At 40.0% G+C, this 17,198-nt stretch overlaps 1 protein-coding gene across 1 annotated transcript; it reads left to right on the top strand.

Moving 5' to 3' along the window:
* Nucleotides 1-5,973: 5,973 nt before the first annotated feature.
* Nucleotides 5,974-16,634, top strand: LOC148421024 (ATP-sensitive inward rectifier potassium channel 12-like). The gene is made up of 3 exons (XM_088419440.1): nt 5,974-6,190; nt 12,361-12,534; nt 13,351-16,634. Exons 2-3 carry the CDS (start codon nt 12,443-12,445, stop codon nt 14,981-14,983), a joined length of 1,725 nt encoding a protein of 574 aa, XP_088275566.1. The 5' UTR covers nt 5,974-6,190; nt 12,361-12,442; the 3' UTR covers nt 14,984-16,634.
* The last annotated feature ends 564 nt before the right edge of the window (nt 16,635-17,198 follow it).

The raw sequence follows: 17,198 nt of genomic DNA, 5'->3' as shown, positions 1-17,198 counted from the left end.
CAGTGTCCAGTCAGATTGTGCTGTTGATATGACTACTGCCCCAGGAAGACCTTTTAATATATGTATGATACTAAGCAAAGTTATACTATAGTCATGAATTTTAAGATCATACAGACATGTCTTTAAAAAAGTCTATACAACCAACATGTGCAATAATGTCCCTTACCTTCTTCAAAGCCTTGGGTCCTCCCCAGAACGGTTTCCTTGAGGTTTAAACAGAATAGAAGCCGTTGTGGTACTCGGATGCATTGTTCCCTGGTTGAGTTCTTTCAAACTAAAGTTGATTGGTCCTCACATGGGACTTAGTAACTGTGTTGTATCCGATACCATCATCTTTTTACAAAGTGGACTGACTCCTGACAGCTGTCCAATGGAGAAGGCGAGGTTGCTACACAGATGGTTGCCATGACAGTGAATCAGCATGGAAGTGAAATAAAAGACAACGACACCATCTGATCCTCGAACAGAGCAGACTAGTATAAACTGTGTGAATTTAGTCCTTGAGGCCTTTTATTTGAGACTGCAATAACTGCACATGAACTGCAAAAATAATTAAGCAAGGCCGCGAGCAGTGATGTTATAAATGGCATACATTAAATCTTATACACTTGAAATACCACTTACTTGCAATTGTTTTGTATTCAGTATATTACTACAATGCTTAGTGCTGTTTATGGTCATGTTGTAGTTCATAGTGGTGTAGAATTGCAAAAACTAAAAGTAAGAAACACCATCTTGTGCAGGTGTACATGACTTTCCCAATATGTATAGAGATGGTATGTACAGATATGATTTGATATATAATCATAGGTATTGATATGAATATAATAATATTTTGCATTTGGCAATTGATAATTCCAGGAGCCCACCTTTTAATAGACTCGCTGTGACCGACATGAAAAGCATCGCTTCCTTGATCCACATCCAAGAGTTTTGGACATGGCTGGATTGATTAACATGTTCAACCTAATCAATTAGATGACAATAGTTTTCAAATAATGAAATTATACCCGTACCTATACTATAAAGTCAGTGTACCAAGTTTTGACACCACTTTCCATTTTGAATTTCAGTCACAGGGGGCGTCTGTAGCGCTATCAGTAGCGTGTGTGTGTGTGTGTGTGTGTGTGTGGGGGGGGGGCATTTTTGTTTGAAAACCAATGCTTTTCTGTGGAATATTTGATGTAGCTCAGATGCACCCAGACTCTACCTCTAGCGGCCCCCCACATTAGCTGAGCTTTAGACCCATGTTAGAGAAGTATGATTGCTATATAAGATCACATAAAGTGACATACATTCTTGAATCAACCTGTATAGCGTTTTTTATTATCAAGTCCGCCTCACAATTTAGGGACCCGAGTTCAAATCCACCTGCACCGGCCTTCCTGTGTGGAGTTTGCATGTTCTTCTTCTCAGGCACTCCGGCTTCCTCCCACGCTCCAAAAATGTGCATGGCAGGTGTAAAGGACACACTAATTTGTCCTTAGGCATGATTGGGTGCGTGAATGGTTGTTCGTCCCTGTGTGCCCTGCAATTGGCTGGCAACCAGTTCAGGGTGCCCATAGTCAGATTTTAATCGGCACCAGCAGGCCTGCGACCCTTTTGAGGATACGTGGTTCTAGAGAATGGAAGGATTGATGGATGGTTACAAAACCTGACCTGAAGAGAAGTGCAACTTTTATTTTTATTTATCATTTTTTTAACGAGATGATATTTAAAAGAATGTTCATTTGTTACTGTCATATGAGCACAGAAAAATTCCAGTTGGACATGTAATTGGTGAAAAATAGCCATGGATATTTCAATGTCAGAGTGTTTTTTGTAAAAAGCAGAAGTCAGTTTCCAAATCGTAAAAAGCATATTTGTCTCATTTCCAGTGAAGTTACCTTATTAATCTCCCGACCTAGCCCAAGTACACACTGTTTTCTTGATAACATTCAAAATGTGTTTTGCATGATTTGACTTGCTAACCACAAAATTTGATACACCCAAAAGGCTAACACAAGAACTTTATTGTTCTCATAAGTCTGGTAAACCCATTCAGCCACTTCCTAGGTCGTTTATCCTCAGCAAGATCGCGGGCATGCGGGCATGAGCCTAACTCAGCTGTCTTCTGGCAGTAGGCAGGCTACACCATACCGTGCATGTTTTTGTTAACATACGAGAAAACCCATGAGGAAAACATTCAAACTCCACACTGGTCAGAGTCAGAAGCAAACCTAGGACGTCAGAACTGCGAGGGGAAGATCTTAAGCTGCACCGCCTCCAGTGAACCCAATTTAGAGCACAAATTATTCCGTACAACTCCCAATTTGATTGTCAAGTGTAACATTAATTCCAAACTACAACTACAATATTGTAGTTCAATATTGTTCAACAGACAATGCCAACTAAAAGCGAGTAACTTTTACTTGACCTTGTTGAATGAATAAGTCCCTTTTAATTGACTGTAGCTACAAATTCGCTCCTCGCCCCTCTCCCTTACTAAACAACTTGATCTGCTTTTCTAAAAACACGTTGACCTGGATGAGCTCTCAAAGTGAGTAATTGGCTCTCATGACATGTGAGCTTGGAAGTAATCAAGCAAAGCCACAGAGACAGAGAATACACCAACAACCCTCATCATCTGCCTATGAAATCTAAAAATGGACTAAAGCTGTTACGAATAACCGCGGATCCCCAGTGGGTTCAGGACACCAACCAGACACTTGAGGAGATGAGAGTAAATGAGAATTTATTAACAAAAAGTGCACACCAGGCATGAAAAAAAAAAAAAAAACTAGTCTAAAAATGTACAAACTAAATCACAAAGTACCAACACAAGGTGAGACGGGGACGTCTGGGCAAATGAGTCCAACAGGGAATAGGAAGCGACGAGGGAACACAGTCAAACAACAATAAAATAAACAGAATGTAACTAATTGTAGGGATCTGTTCACAAAAATAAATCATTAACGTGAGAGGTAATGAGAGGTGGCACCTGACAAGTTGAGTCGAGTATGGGGAGAATCAGGCTTTTAAAAATAATCAAAGTGCATAACCTACTGAACGTAGCATTTGTTTCATGAACTTATATTTTCATGAAAACATTCTATTAACTCCATCATTATTTCTAAAGCATTTTGCATGTTTGTTTATTTGTTTTATTTAAACTCTTGAGGACTACCTGGAGTTCCTTCAAGTACCCCCAGGGGTACCCGTACCTCCATTTGAGAACCACTGCCTTAAGAAACTAGTGACCTGACTTACAAGTCTTTTACGTTGACTTGCAAACATACACAATGAGAGAAGCCCTCCATGGTAGCTGGTGTCTCATATAATTTTACAAGCAGCAGTTTGGAAGACGACAATAAATGTCTTTTTTGTTTGTTTGTTTCCTATGTTCTATCAAGCGGGGTGGATCAGGTTCCGTTTGGCTTTTTTTTTTTTTAAATGGATTTAGTCACGTTCCTTTCTATGCTTCTACCATAATAGTCTACAGTTTAAATGATGAAGGGATGAATGTGTAACTTAATTTTGTTGTTCATGTGAAAACTGCATGTTTTGGAACAATGTGTGCTTAATCATCAAGCTGCAAAAAAACAAACAAACAAAAAAATCAGTTTTTTCTTCATTCAAACGTGTTACTTGGACAAGGTGTTCCTTGGACTGCAAGTTCATCTCAGCCTACTCATTCCTTTTGTCAGCCCACACGGGTGAACCTCTGACCTCTGACCCTCAGCCCACACCTCGGGGCGCTGTAATACAGGATCCCCCAATGCACCCAAACACCCACCTGTTGTTGCACCAAACTAAAAAGAACGCCGTTTTAAAAATAAACTGCTCGGCAGGAGAGTATGTGTATTTATATGCACGAGAAAGGCGAAGATACAGTTCCCATGGAAACTAAAAAGTTTGGTCTGGTTTGTAATAATGTTTCAAAGCCAAACATAGCCTCAAAATACAGCCTCATAGTGTGCATGCAATACTATTGATGACATGTGCTCATCAATTTGTTGATGCTCTTTTTTTCCAGAGGGATGGTATGATTTTGGGCATAACCTGCGGACATTAAGTGCAATGAAAGCCTTAAGTAGCTAAGAGCTGCTGTCTCACTCCATTAAAAATTGCGTGTCCCAAAATGAGGTCACTCACAATCATTCAGATTCCTGTAATTACCAGCACAAATAACTGTTACATAACCTCTGTTTAGGCGGCACATAATGACAGTCAACTAACTTAATCACCCCTCTTGGCAATGCCTTGCATTTGAGGTCGGCTTGGGGATGATCACTACAGTGAAGCGTGGTTATCTTTTAAAGCAGAGAGGTACAGTTGAGGAAGTGGAATAAAAAACCTTTTTGGAGGGGGGTACTTGGGCTAGTGGTATGTGGGTTGCTCGTGTATGCAAATGAATCACTTTCCAAGTACAATTCATTTATATTTAATGCTTAAATGCAATTTGAATTAAATTCTTATCAACTGTTCTAAAATGTATTTGATACCATTTTTATTTACCTATTATTTGCTGTACATTGAAATTCACTTTATATTTTGGCAGTTTATTTCCCACTCATACTTGTAACATTGTGGGCCCTATTTTATTGTTCAGTGCAAGTCCAGTGCTTAACGCATCCAAGGGTGGGACATTGTGATTTGCAACGAAGCATTGGGCTGGTGAGAGAATTATTTTATTTTATTTACCATGCACAACTGCACATCATTGTAGATATCTTTAAATAACATACCCACTTAACGATTCATACAGTGCTCTTCTGCTTAGGTGTGTTTAGGTCATGTTTCTGTTGTGGGTTGGTGTTGGTTCTTTTGTTTGTTTGTTTTTTTGTATTTCTATGCTGTGGGTTTTTTAGTTCTTGTGTCTTGTTCCTGTTTGGTTTCCCTTACATCCGTTCTCGTTAGCGTGATCTGTTTCCACCTGTCTGTTTACCTGCGCTCCATGTGTCATCCAATCAGCTCCAACTGCCTTTTGTTCCTCCCCAGCTGTTTCGTGTTTCCTTGTTAAGTGTGGAGTCTATTTAAGTCCCAGTTTGTGGTTGGTTAGTTGTCAGGACATTGTCTAATCTAATCGTTTCCAGTCCCAAGTTTCCATTGTCCCCCAGTCACTATCCCGCTGTCGATACCCCGCGAGTTCAATTTCTGTTTCAAGTTTTGGTTTGTTACTTTACCCTCTGTTCAGTTCTTGTTAGATTTTTTTTGAGCACCAACTTACTGGCTTCCCCTGCACTTGGGGTCCACCTTTCCCACACCCCACACCACCATGCCTCACATCCGCAACAGATTATACCTTGTTTTTGTGTTAACTTGGTACTTGTTTTTTTTTTTTTTCGACATTTGTGTGGACAGCAAAGTAAGCATTTCATTGTATGGAGAAACTTGTTTCTAGACTGTGCATATGACAGTAAACACTTTGAATCTTGAATATTTAAAAAGATGTTGACAGGCGCAGGACATCATTGAAATAAAGGTTAGTTGAATATGTAAGTAAATGAGAGAGACAGAAGAATAACAAATTTATAACATTTTTGTTTTAATAACATTATTAATCTCAGTAAATGATTCCTCCCGTGCTATTGTGTCCTCGAGGTGACTATTGTTAATTTCCACAGTTTTGACTTATGCCATTCCTATCAAATGTGACCACCGAGTATATGTAAAATACCTTCTATAATTCCATCCTAGTTGTCCAACCAATCGTGTCAAGATCAAGATGGGCCACATTGTTCAGAACATTTTGTCCAGCGCACGATGGTACAAATTGACAAACCTCTTGAAAATCTCACCATAATATTGAAAAATTATGAGGCATTTCAAACCATAAGGAAATCTGAGTTGGTGACAGGCTAAATCATAGCATATTTCCATAAAATGGGTGAGGGTATAGCATATAGAAATAGGAAGATAATCAGACCGCTCTCTCTTTCTCTCTCCCCTACTATCACACACATACATGCACACACACAGGCACGCACAGACTGAGGCAGATGCACAAGCGAGGCAGCAGCGCAAGGCTTCACCGCAATGGAGCAACAAGGACCAAGCTCAGATTGGAGACAATTACAAGTTTGTGCAAGACAAAGCACACAAAAAGAAGTTGCGTAAACACTGGAGGGAGGCGGAAAGTGAGCTGTGAACTGACTCAGGATGAAGGCAACCACGGTTTTCCAATGATTCACACTGCCGGAACACCAAGGTGAGTGTCGTTTACTTGAAGTATAGTCATATTTAAAAATGACCAATATGTTCACGATAACATCAGTGTTAATTAGTTGGCTGTAGTTCTTACCTACCTGCTGCATTCATCTCACTTATTATGTGAGTTAAAAACAAACAAACAAAAAAAACACTTTTATTTACACCCAAATTATATACCACAAAAGGCTCAGAAACCTGTCGATCAATAAGTTCAACCAAACATTCATCTGGATGAGTAAGTCAACAGTAAAACATGTGGCCAGTGTAAATAGAGAGAGGGGAAATATCTGAATGGGCAAAATCATTTTCCAGTTTAGGAAAGAGTTGGGGCTCGTCACCGAGCCCTCACCCCACCCTCTTTCACTCCCCTTTGCGCCTGTCGATTGTTCCTGCAGGCCCTGCATTGATTTTCAGCACTGGACAGCTCCTGTGGCCTCAATCAGGCCCACATACGTCACACATGCTGCTTCGTCTGCAAACTGCCCCATCATAACTTCTGCCTGCATACTTTGAACCATTGATTACTGTTGAGGACGAAAAAGCCACTGTACTTGTCAACTGTGTTGTCGATTAATAAACTTCCAAGCAAGGGATTGCTAATGAGATGATTGTTTCTTAAACTAACAAGTCAACCAGATAAAAACATTTTCCTTTAATGACTTTTAAAGGCATATAATTGTATTATCTTTGCATAGTTTTTAGTTAGAATATTTCTATAATACAATGGTAGGAACATTTTAACAGATATGATGTGAAGATTTACAGTGTAATGGTCTATTTTCTTTCCCATAATTCTCATGTGGCATACATGTATAAGGACCATAACAAAAAAAATAATAATTCCGCTTTCAAAATCCCAATTTGATGACTGATTTTCCAGCAAATGTACAGTACCAGTCAAAATTTGGAAACACACTCTAGTTCATTCATTCTTAAAAAAAAAAAAAATCCTGACTCGTATATTAACTCTTTATGATGAACAATTGATGGAAGTATTCACTATACATAGCAAATTTTATGACAACAACATTTTATTTATAATTTAGATTGCTCAAAGCAGCAAGCTGGCTCAGCTAAAATGTCTGAACATCTCGGTTAGCTTTATAATTTGGATGATGTGTTATGACCTGGGATGACTTTCATTTCAGAGGTGTGCATGAGTTAAAAGCATGCATTTCATGAGCGCAACTCGTAAATTTGAAGGCATTTCTAAACTTCTGACTACTTGTAGTATTTATGGTGCAGTACAAATTTAAATGCGTACACAACCAAAGGAATCTAAGGCTGTATTCATTTAGTTCGTTCAGATTTATTTACTAGTAATTCGTATTGCAGGAGAGATGTAGAAAATGAAGGAAATGATACTAGTCTGTCTTTAATAGAAATTAAATATTTATTTCAAATTGTTTTTGTCATTGGAAAACCAGGGTCAGGGTTTTAAAGAGAACCACAGTGTTGCATAAAAGTGAGAAAAAAGTGCTATGTATGTTCATCCACCTTTTGAGCACATTGCGTTTTTTCACACTTTCATTCTCTTTTTTGTAAATACCATTAGATGCAGTAATATCCTCTGATGTCATAATCTCTTCATCTTAATCTCTATTGTCTTCTTTCCCCTTTACACTCGGTACAATGTAAACATCTCACTTTTCTCATGGACTCGTTCACAAATACATTCTTTCCATATTTAATCATTCTTTTCTTTGTTTATCCCTCTGACTACATTATGAGATCTCAGATTACACTGGACCGTTCAGGTCTTGGGGCAGCCACCTTTCATATTGTTGTTTGGACTGAGAGATTAAGAGGCATAGTAATCTGGTATTTGTCCAGGGCTTTCTCCATTCTTTTTTTCCTTGCATGAGATTATGTTGGTTTCGTTGACATATTTGAATAAGGCTGACGTCAAGCGTGAAGGATCTTCCCCCCATGAATCTTGATTAAATCACGTGGCTGCCGATTCATGTTGTCTGATGCGATTTCACTTCTGTCGGTTTGCTCTGTCACTACTTGTCTTTGGTACTGTCAGAATTGAATATTGTTTATTCATGCGATTTCGGTGCTGTACAACTATAAACCGTTACCAAAGTGCAGTTCTACAAACTACATATTATTCAGCACATTGTCAAATCAATCTGAGTACAGTATAACATTTGTCTGTAATTTATATCTTATTGGATTATGCGGGGTGTATTTAACAAAGTGTCCAGTAAGAACTTCCACCCTCCCAAATGAGCAACACAAGTACACAAACACACCCACAGCAGAGTGATTTTGCCTAATCAAGGGAAGACTAATGTTACTATGGCAACATACAGAACAATAAAGCAGCTACTCCTGACTACTAATTACTCAAAGTCCCCCCTAGGGATCAAGTATGCATAGATATCAGGTACAGACCCATGCTTTAGCAACAATTACAAAATAAAAAATATGTCGAAAATACAACGAGTGAAATGCCTTGTCTGAGTTTCAACTAAATGAATTATATGTTTTATTTAATTTTAGGGTTAGGGTTTATGACAGTTATAACAGTGATGACAGATTGACAGACAACAGAACACACACACATATGTTTGTGTTACACGCTTCATACACACTTCACCTTTCACGCCCTCACTGCTTTGCAATTTTTTTCATATTAAAAAAAAGCCTAAAAAAAGAGCTATATTGCGGGGATAAGCGTTGTTAAGGTTTCCATGCATGCCAAAGCTAAGTTGACTCTACTGCACATGCCATGGGCACTCCTACAGATTGGCTGCTGGCCTGACATTGACCAATGAGGGTAGGAATTGTAATCCACTAGCGCCTTCATTGGTTGATTTCGCGCAGGCAGCCAATCACACGTTTTGTAGGAGTGCCCTTGAGCTGATTATCTGATTGTCTCGCCAGTCTTGTCCACGCTGAGTACCTACAGCAGCAGTCTCTCTACTAGTCCTGCTGCCCCAAGAAGGTACCGTTGCTGAGTGTTGCACTTATATGACAAAAGGCCCCTTTCACACCAAACGGCCCCACAAGTTTCCGTTCATTCCGATAATGACTCAAAGAAGCTGCCACACACTGCATGAGAATAAGCCTAATAAACTTTTTCTTTATTTGAAGCTCTGTTTACTTGACACTAATAAATTCATATATGTTATCTGAGCTGTACAATCTGTAAACTTGAGAAAGGGAAGGAGGAAGCTTCTCGTACTCCCCAAGGGTAAAACCGCGAAGCTAATTCTACTGTCTTCCTACAAAATAGCACAACACGACAGGACCAATGCGTAGTCAAGTCTCCTCTTGATTTTTTTTTCCCCCTTTGATGTCTCTCTCAAGCTATCCACAACTCTCTCTCTTTCTCGCACACGTCACTCAAATGTGTTAACTAAGAACACATCCATTCAAAACAGAAAACAAATGTAAATAAATGAAAACACTGTACATACTAAATAGCATGTTACACAATCTATCATTGCTTCAACAACAAGAAGTATAAGGGGGGGCGAAGTCACCAATGAACGAGTTTGCCGACGCCCATTTAATTATTTAAGTAAATACGTGTACTGTCGAAGTCTTTATCTCTAATATGTAAAGTATAACTATTTTTACTAAAATTCTAGTCCCCTCTTAGACATGCGGGTAAATTCTGGGGCAGGGATATGGGGTCTGGATGTCACTTTTTGAGGGTTTTTTGAGCTCCTTCTTGAAATTAAGTTTGAGTGTCCTGCAAGACATGTTTCCGGTGCGACCATCGACCAATGAGGGCAGGTGTTCTAATCTACTCCTGCCCCAAATTGTTACACCGAGAGGGACTTGCCCGTGTCACTCATGAAGCATACACGCTGTTGGATAGACCCATGGGAGAGGAGCAAAGACGTTAACTTTACCATTGTAAATCTCTTAGATTTTTTTATAATAAAAAAGTATTTCAAGTGTAAACTGTCAGTTTTGTCACGTTTCCTTTGACATAATTAGACCTCCGGGCATGGCTAATATGACCGCGGCTGGCGCGAGACTTCAAAGAATGGAAAGGGTTAACTTGAGTGACCGTATAAGGTTTAATAATTTAAGATTTAAGTACATTCATGTTCTGCAGTAATATTTGTCTTAAATATGTATACAGTAGTATGAAGACTTTCACATTTAAAATGAAAATTTGGTGGGGGGCAGGTGGGGGGGGGGGGGGTGACACTACTTTGCAGTTTTTCACTTATGTGTGTGTGAAAACCCATCAAAAACAACATGGTATGTAGTGTACAGCACTTTCAGTTTTATGACTGTTTCTTAATATTGTCCTAGTAACATAAAATGATCAGAGGTGAATTTGCAACCACAGTGACAGTCAGCTCCGGAGTTCATATGCAACTTGTGTGCAGATAAATTCTGCTAAAGAGCCGCTAGCTTTAAAACCTTTGTAAGGGAAAATGCTGAGGTCTCATGTCGAGCGCATTTCCCTCCAGATGCAGGAGGATGTTTACGTCACCCTTCTTTTTCGAGATTATCCAGTTGAAAGTCACTGTTCATCCAGCCAATCAGCATCCAGTTGGTAACATCTGTCCTTGGTGCAGCAGGGAAAGAAGTCTGGGAGCGTCACACATATTACATGATACTAAATCCCATCAGGATGTGTACTTGAATGTCTTTGAATGTTTTTTCCGCCACTGTATTCGAGACTATTGCTGATTCCATATAGGTATTGAACAAAGGCTTTTAAATGGCAGTTGTTGGAAATATTCTCGAGACCATTCATGACTTCCTTGCTTCAACACAAGGAACTCCTGTCAAAGTGATTTACAAACCACAAATGCCCTTTTGGATTGCATGCGATTGACCCGCTACTGGTTATGCAACGCCTTGCTCTTTGGTTCTGTTGCATCTGACATAATAAGCCGAGCAAAATCACCCCACAACCTTGTCATCGCGCCAACCAGTAGATCAATTGTTCCTCTAACAGTAGAGTACCACTGATTCATGTCTTTTTTAGACCTTTGTCCCCACCCATGCCTGTCTGGTTTTCCACCCCTAGTTGGCCTGAAGCTCCCTAAGGCAAACCACTAGAAAGAACCTGATCGATAAGCTTTCATTACGCAAAACTGTCTGACCCGTGCATTAGGGCAAGGCCAAATGCTTGATTTTTGACATGTAGATGGATATTTGGATATTTTGGAAGACATCTTTGTCTAAAGTGATTTAGAAACTCAACTTTGGCAAGGAACTGAAACATAAGAATCTGCAATCCATTGCCTTCTTTAACAGTACATTTTGCCATAAAATGATTCTTCATAATGATATAATGTGTCTTTATGTGACCACAAGTTTTCATTACGCTTACGCCAATTTTTTCTGTCCACCTAAATCTCATGAGAAAGCTTTTTTTTTTTGCCATTTTATGTTTTACAAGCATTGCCATGCGCCAAAACTGAAAGAGATGCACTGGTAAAAACATTGATGAAGCCAAAGAACAATTAAAAGTTCAGTTGAGTTTAACAAAAACAACTTGAGATAGAACTAATAGATGCAACAACTTACTGTGAATAAATTACTAGATTGTACTGTGAATACTTTGAAGCAGCAAGTAAGTAAGGCAATGATGCTACATCAAATATTCCAGGAACTCTTGTCAAATGAACAATCACACTGGGATGAATCAAAAGCATAATGTCGCTCCTCAAAACCTTCAAATAACAAATAATTTGCAGAATGAACCAATGTCGTTGTTGATCGCTCGGAAAGTTATGACATTACAATTAATGTAATGTGATCAGGGACAAGCCGATCACATCAGTGTGAAGTCTGATTTTAAGTGCATTTACTTTGATATTGTTCAAAAGAAATAAGATTGAACCACGCTTGCAGTTTGCTTTGTTGCACTATACCTATTGTAACTTGCCATAACTAAAGGCCACACATCGGCAAAAAATATAAGTTAACAAAAAAAAAAAAATTACATCAAAAAACAGCTAAAAACAACAACAAACTCAGTCTAAACACTAATTAAAACTAACTGTATTAAAAAATCAAAACTCACAAAGAAATTCAAGCCAGCGATTATTATTATTAGCTTTATATGTTATGGTCATTTGCGTTTTAATTGTGTAATCTCAATGACAATGTCAAATGAATATACTTTTCCTGATATGTTCTCTAGAGTCATGCTTTTCTTTCTTTCGTTCTCTTTGTTCCCAGAAAATGTCATGAAAAGACGCTGGTCACAAATGCAAGACCGATCTGAGCTCATTGTGCATCTCAGTCCAGCAACACTATTTTCATGGTTGGAACTGCCCGTCCCAACCTTCATTACTGCCCTTGCAGACATAGACTGATGATCACCATTGCCATGGGAGCAGTGCGAGTCAACAGGTAAGCGACAGGAATCGTCCTGTACAAACAGAACTTGAAAAAGTACAATGGAGACTTGCTAAAAATCTGATACATTGTTTAACCTTTAAGGTGTAAAGCAGCGGATTTTATTATGTATGATATCAAACTTTTCAAGTGTGTTGCTTACTTTTTGTGAAGAAGCACAGAGAAATCAAACTTTGTTCATTATTTATTTTAATCTGTGAGCTTTTCTGTGATTATGAATTACCTACTGGATCAAATATTTACAACAGAACTCTATAGTAGATGTGGAAAGTTGCATGAGCCCCTCCCAAGTGTGATTGGGGAATAAGCACAGACCTCTGCTTGAAGTGGAACACACTTTCCAGCTCAATTGATTGGTTGGAAAGCCATGACGTGACAGGTGACACCATACTCCTCCGGGGTGGGCGTCGGTAAGGTAATGCGCATTACAAAGTAGGCATGACCTACCGCATATAGCATTGTGGCTTTTCACCGCAGATCAATAGGATGAATGTGGTTCCTCCACTTGAATGGTGAAGAGTAGAGCTGTGCGATACTAGTGATTTTGCTCTTGATGGATACCAAGTAAATACTGTTGCCAGTATCGCCGATACCAAGTACTTTTAGGTACGTAAAATATATCAACCACGCCATACGATTATTATACTGCTACAACTATCATGAATGGAAACACAACTAAACAAATAAGGAATATAGGGTGGCAGACATGGAGATTGGAATCAAAGCAGAATTATACTCAGGTAAACCTGAAAGCGTAGGTTTGACACCGCATTCAGTATTTACAGAATACATACTTCTTTTGTCTTTCAGATACAGCATTGTTTCCACAGATGAAGATGCCCTGAAGATCTCAGCCCTGGGCCTCTACAATGGCCACAGCCCTCTGACTCAGCAGACCCTGACGGGGTCGTGCATGCAGGCCGAGGATGAAGGAGCGGGAAAATATCCTGCGGGCGAAGAAGCGTGCGGGCCTTTGTCTCTGAGAGTGACGGATGACTCCATCGTCCACAACAGCTGCCGGGCTTCGCCGTCATGTCGGCACGCCGACGTAGACCTGGGCACAGGTCGCCTGCGGAGCCGATTTGTGAAAAAGAACGGCCAGTGTAATGTAGTGTTTGATAACATGGAGGATAAGCAACGTCGATACCTGGCTGATATTTTTACAACCTGCGTGGACATACGCTGGCGCTATCTGCTGCTTATCTTCACCGCCACGTTCCTTTTGTCTTGGTTGTTTTTCGGTCTGGTCTTCTGGGGAGTGGCGCTGGCCCATGGAGACTTTGACCTTCACTTCCCTGTGAAGGAAGGAGACCCTCAGAGCAAGGCAGAGGACAGGCAGGACAAATGGCGACCGTGCATCCTGCACATCCAGGGCTTTATCGGGGCGTTCCTCTTCTCCATAGAAACCCAAACGACCATTGGATACGGCTTTCGATGTGTCACCGAAGAATGTCCCGTGGCTGTAGTGACCGTGGTGGTGCAGTCCATTGTGGGCTGTATTATCGACTCCTTCATGATAGGCACCATCATGGCCAAGATGGTGCGTCCCAAGAAACGGGCTCAGACCCTGCTGTTCTCCCATCACGCCGTCATCGCCTTGCGGGATGGGAAGCTGTGCCTCATGTGGCGCCTGGGGAACATGCGGAAGAGCCACATCGTAGAAGCGCATGTGCGTGCCCAGCTCATTAAGCCCAAAGTGACGGCCGAGGGCGAGTATCTTCCTCTGGAGCAGACAGACATCGACGTCGGCTACGATGACGGCCTGGACCGCTTGTTTCTAGTGTCGCCACTCGTGGTGGTCCACGAGATCAACAAAACCAGTCCGCTGTATGAGCTGAGCAGTGCCGACCTTCAGAAGGAAGATTTTGAGATCGTTGTCATTTTGGAGGGCATGGTGGAGGCCACGGCCATGACCACTCAGGCCCGTAGCTCCTATTTGGCCAAAGAGATCTTGTGGGGTCACCGCTTTGAACCGGTGATCTTTGAGAAGGGGAACCGCTACCACGTGGACTACTCTCGCTTCCACAAGACATACGAAGTGCCAACAACACCACGCTGCAGTGCCAGGGAGCTTAGTGAAAGGGAAGGTCATGGACGGCCGCCCTCGTCCTCCACTTCCAGTTTCTCGCGCTCCCCATCACCTTTGGCATCGAGAGCAGCGCGTCACCTCCTAGGCCTGCACTCCCCGAGCGCTTTCTGTTATGAGAATGAGGTTGCGCTTTGTTGCGGAGATGACGAAGAGGACAGGGAGACAGGCAGCCAGGGGGTCAAAGGTGACCAAGGAGCAAGTTTGCGAGATGACCTTTCCGTGGGCTTCAAAGAAACATTTGCAAAGGATCAGATGGTTGAGATGCTGTGTGTGCTGGACACCGAGAACCAGATCAGTCTGGACAAACTGCAGTCCGGTCTACCTTTATACATCAGCCGGGAGTCTGGGGTCTGAAGCCCATGGCCAGCGAAAGGCTAGCCTGTTTGAGCGCATCAAACTCAAGCATTGCACTACTGGTGGACTCAAGTTAATTCTGTTTTTGAATTATCCATGGGATAAAAAGGAGCGATTGGTTTTGCTGCTGTGTATAACCTTGAGTTTTGGGTGGCTCCGGTTTGGGGAATTGTACATTTTCATAGCGGCGTTGATCAATTGAGGTGTTGATTAACTCATTCAATCTTATAGACATATTTTTACATTTTGTCGTTGTTGCTGTTTTGTAACAGTCAGTCCCACATACTTATTTATATCTATTTTTTGACAATTTCACACCAGTGTTGGAACAAATGAGGGTTAAAAAAATGAGTGGTACTAAATCAAGTGAAAAATAAAGTAGCTACTTAAATACTAAAATAACTGATTATTTTAGGTAATTAAGTAGATTCTTTTAATTATTCTTTTCGGTACCCAAGTAATAAAGTATTACCTTTGGGCACTAAAGTAGAAAAATGTTCAATTACTCAGGTCTGGTGATCTCAGGCTGACTTTGTGTGCCCTGTGATTGGCTGGCTTGATTGTGTACTCTGCCTACTATCCAAAGAAAACTGGGATAGGCTCCAGCACGCCAAAACCCTCTTGAGGATAGGGTCGTGCAGCTTTGGTAGTGGAAGAATAGATAATTAAGTTTATTGGAGGGAATTTATGAATTAAGACAAAAAAACACATGCACACACACAAAACGTTGTCCTTTGGATTGAATGAGTTAACTTCCTCCAAAAATCTAATCTCAAAGATATCCATGTTTTAGTCACTATAACCTATGTATGATTTGCAAAGAAATCAAGCTTTTGTTCTTGAGTTCACTTTTTTTGTAAATATAGTGTGCTTCCATTTCAATGTGGAACTGACCATTTTAGTTGGGATACACACATCAGCGACACATGCTAGAAACATTACATATTAGGGTGCCACCACACCTATAGTTAATTTCTCCTGTGTGAAATACTTGATGGGTTTTTAAGCTTGGTCCTTGGTTTCCTGTCTATTATGGGTAATTTTAATTTATCTAAAAAAAAAAATCCAGTTAAAGTAAGCTGACATGCACTACAACAAACTACTAGACTTCAACATTTTTTTTCAAAGACTGGCAGCTGGTTGTAAACAGGAAAAGGGTTTTGTCTTATGTGCTGAGGACGTTTTCAGGATTTCATTGTCAACAGGCCAGTTGCATTGATTCCTGGGCTGATCAGTCTGCTAAAACCCAGACATTTTTATAGAAAAATAGTTTGCCCATTTCTAGTGGACTTTGCATGTTTGGCATCCAAGTTTTATCAGTCATACATGGTCGAATTAAATTTGAGACTAATCACAACAGAGTTCATTTTTAAAGGAACCACTTTGTGATCAAGTGTAAACACATTGTAAATGGAAGCATGATTTTCACTGTTTAAACATAAATATTTCCTTACTTTTGTCATCACAATGAGAAGTCATTGCAGGAAAAAAAAAAAAAGAGTGAAAATAATTTCTAATAACTGTAAAACGTACTGTACAGAAGAGGAAAATGCACTTTATTCTTCTTTTATCAGTAGATACAAACACAGTGTGTTGTTTTGTATTATAAATCACAGAATAAAAACAAAACAGTATTTACTGTTACTGTGTACAGTATAGTCATTTGACTTGTCCTTGCTTGCACAGTGTCTTACAGGTGGAAGGAACCATTTCATCATCTGTGTCCACATCTTGAATTTCAGTTTGGTTTAAAAGATTATTTCATAGAGGTAAGCAATAAAGCGTGTGCAATATTTTTTGTGATATAGTATAAATTGAAAATCAATTCACACATCAATAAATGTAGTCTGGCATTTTGCTTTATTCTCGTAGTTATGGAAAAAAGTATAAAAGTATTAATTTGAAACGGCACCATTGATTTCTTTGTGATATACACCACAAATAAAACTGTCCCTTATGTCACCGAAGAAGGCAAAGTACCACACTTATATGTAAAGTTTGTCCACTAACACCAAGTTGTCAATATTTAACCTAGTCAATTATTATAGCACATAACAGGAATCAAAGGGAGGAAACATAAACAAAAAGCTGAGGAAGCATAAAAAACCCCATACATATACATATTGCAAATCTCTTTTTTACATTGCCTTAAGATAGGGGTCACCAACGTGGTCCATGCAGGTACGAGGTAACCCCTGAGGATCACATGACTAGC

Source organism: Hippichthys cyanospilos, chromosome 7 (assembly GCF_059441005.1).
Source record: "Hippichthys cyanospilos isolate Australia breed blue-spotted pipefish chromosome 7, RoL_Hcya_1.0, whole genome shotgun sequence".
NCBI lineage: Eukaryota > Metazoa > Chordata > Actinopteri > Syngnathiformes > Syngnathidae > Hippichthys > Hippichthys cyanospilos.
The sequence above is the reverse complement of the archived record's forward strand: the minus strand, read 5'-3'. Positions and strand labels throughout refer to the sequence as shown.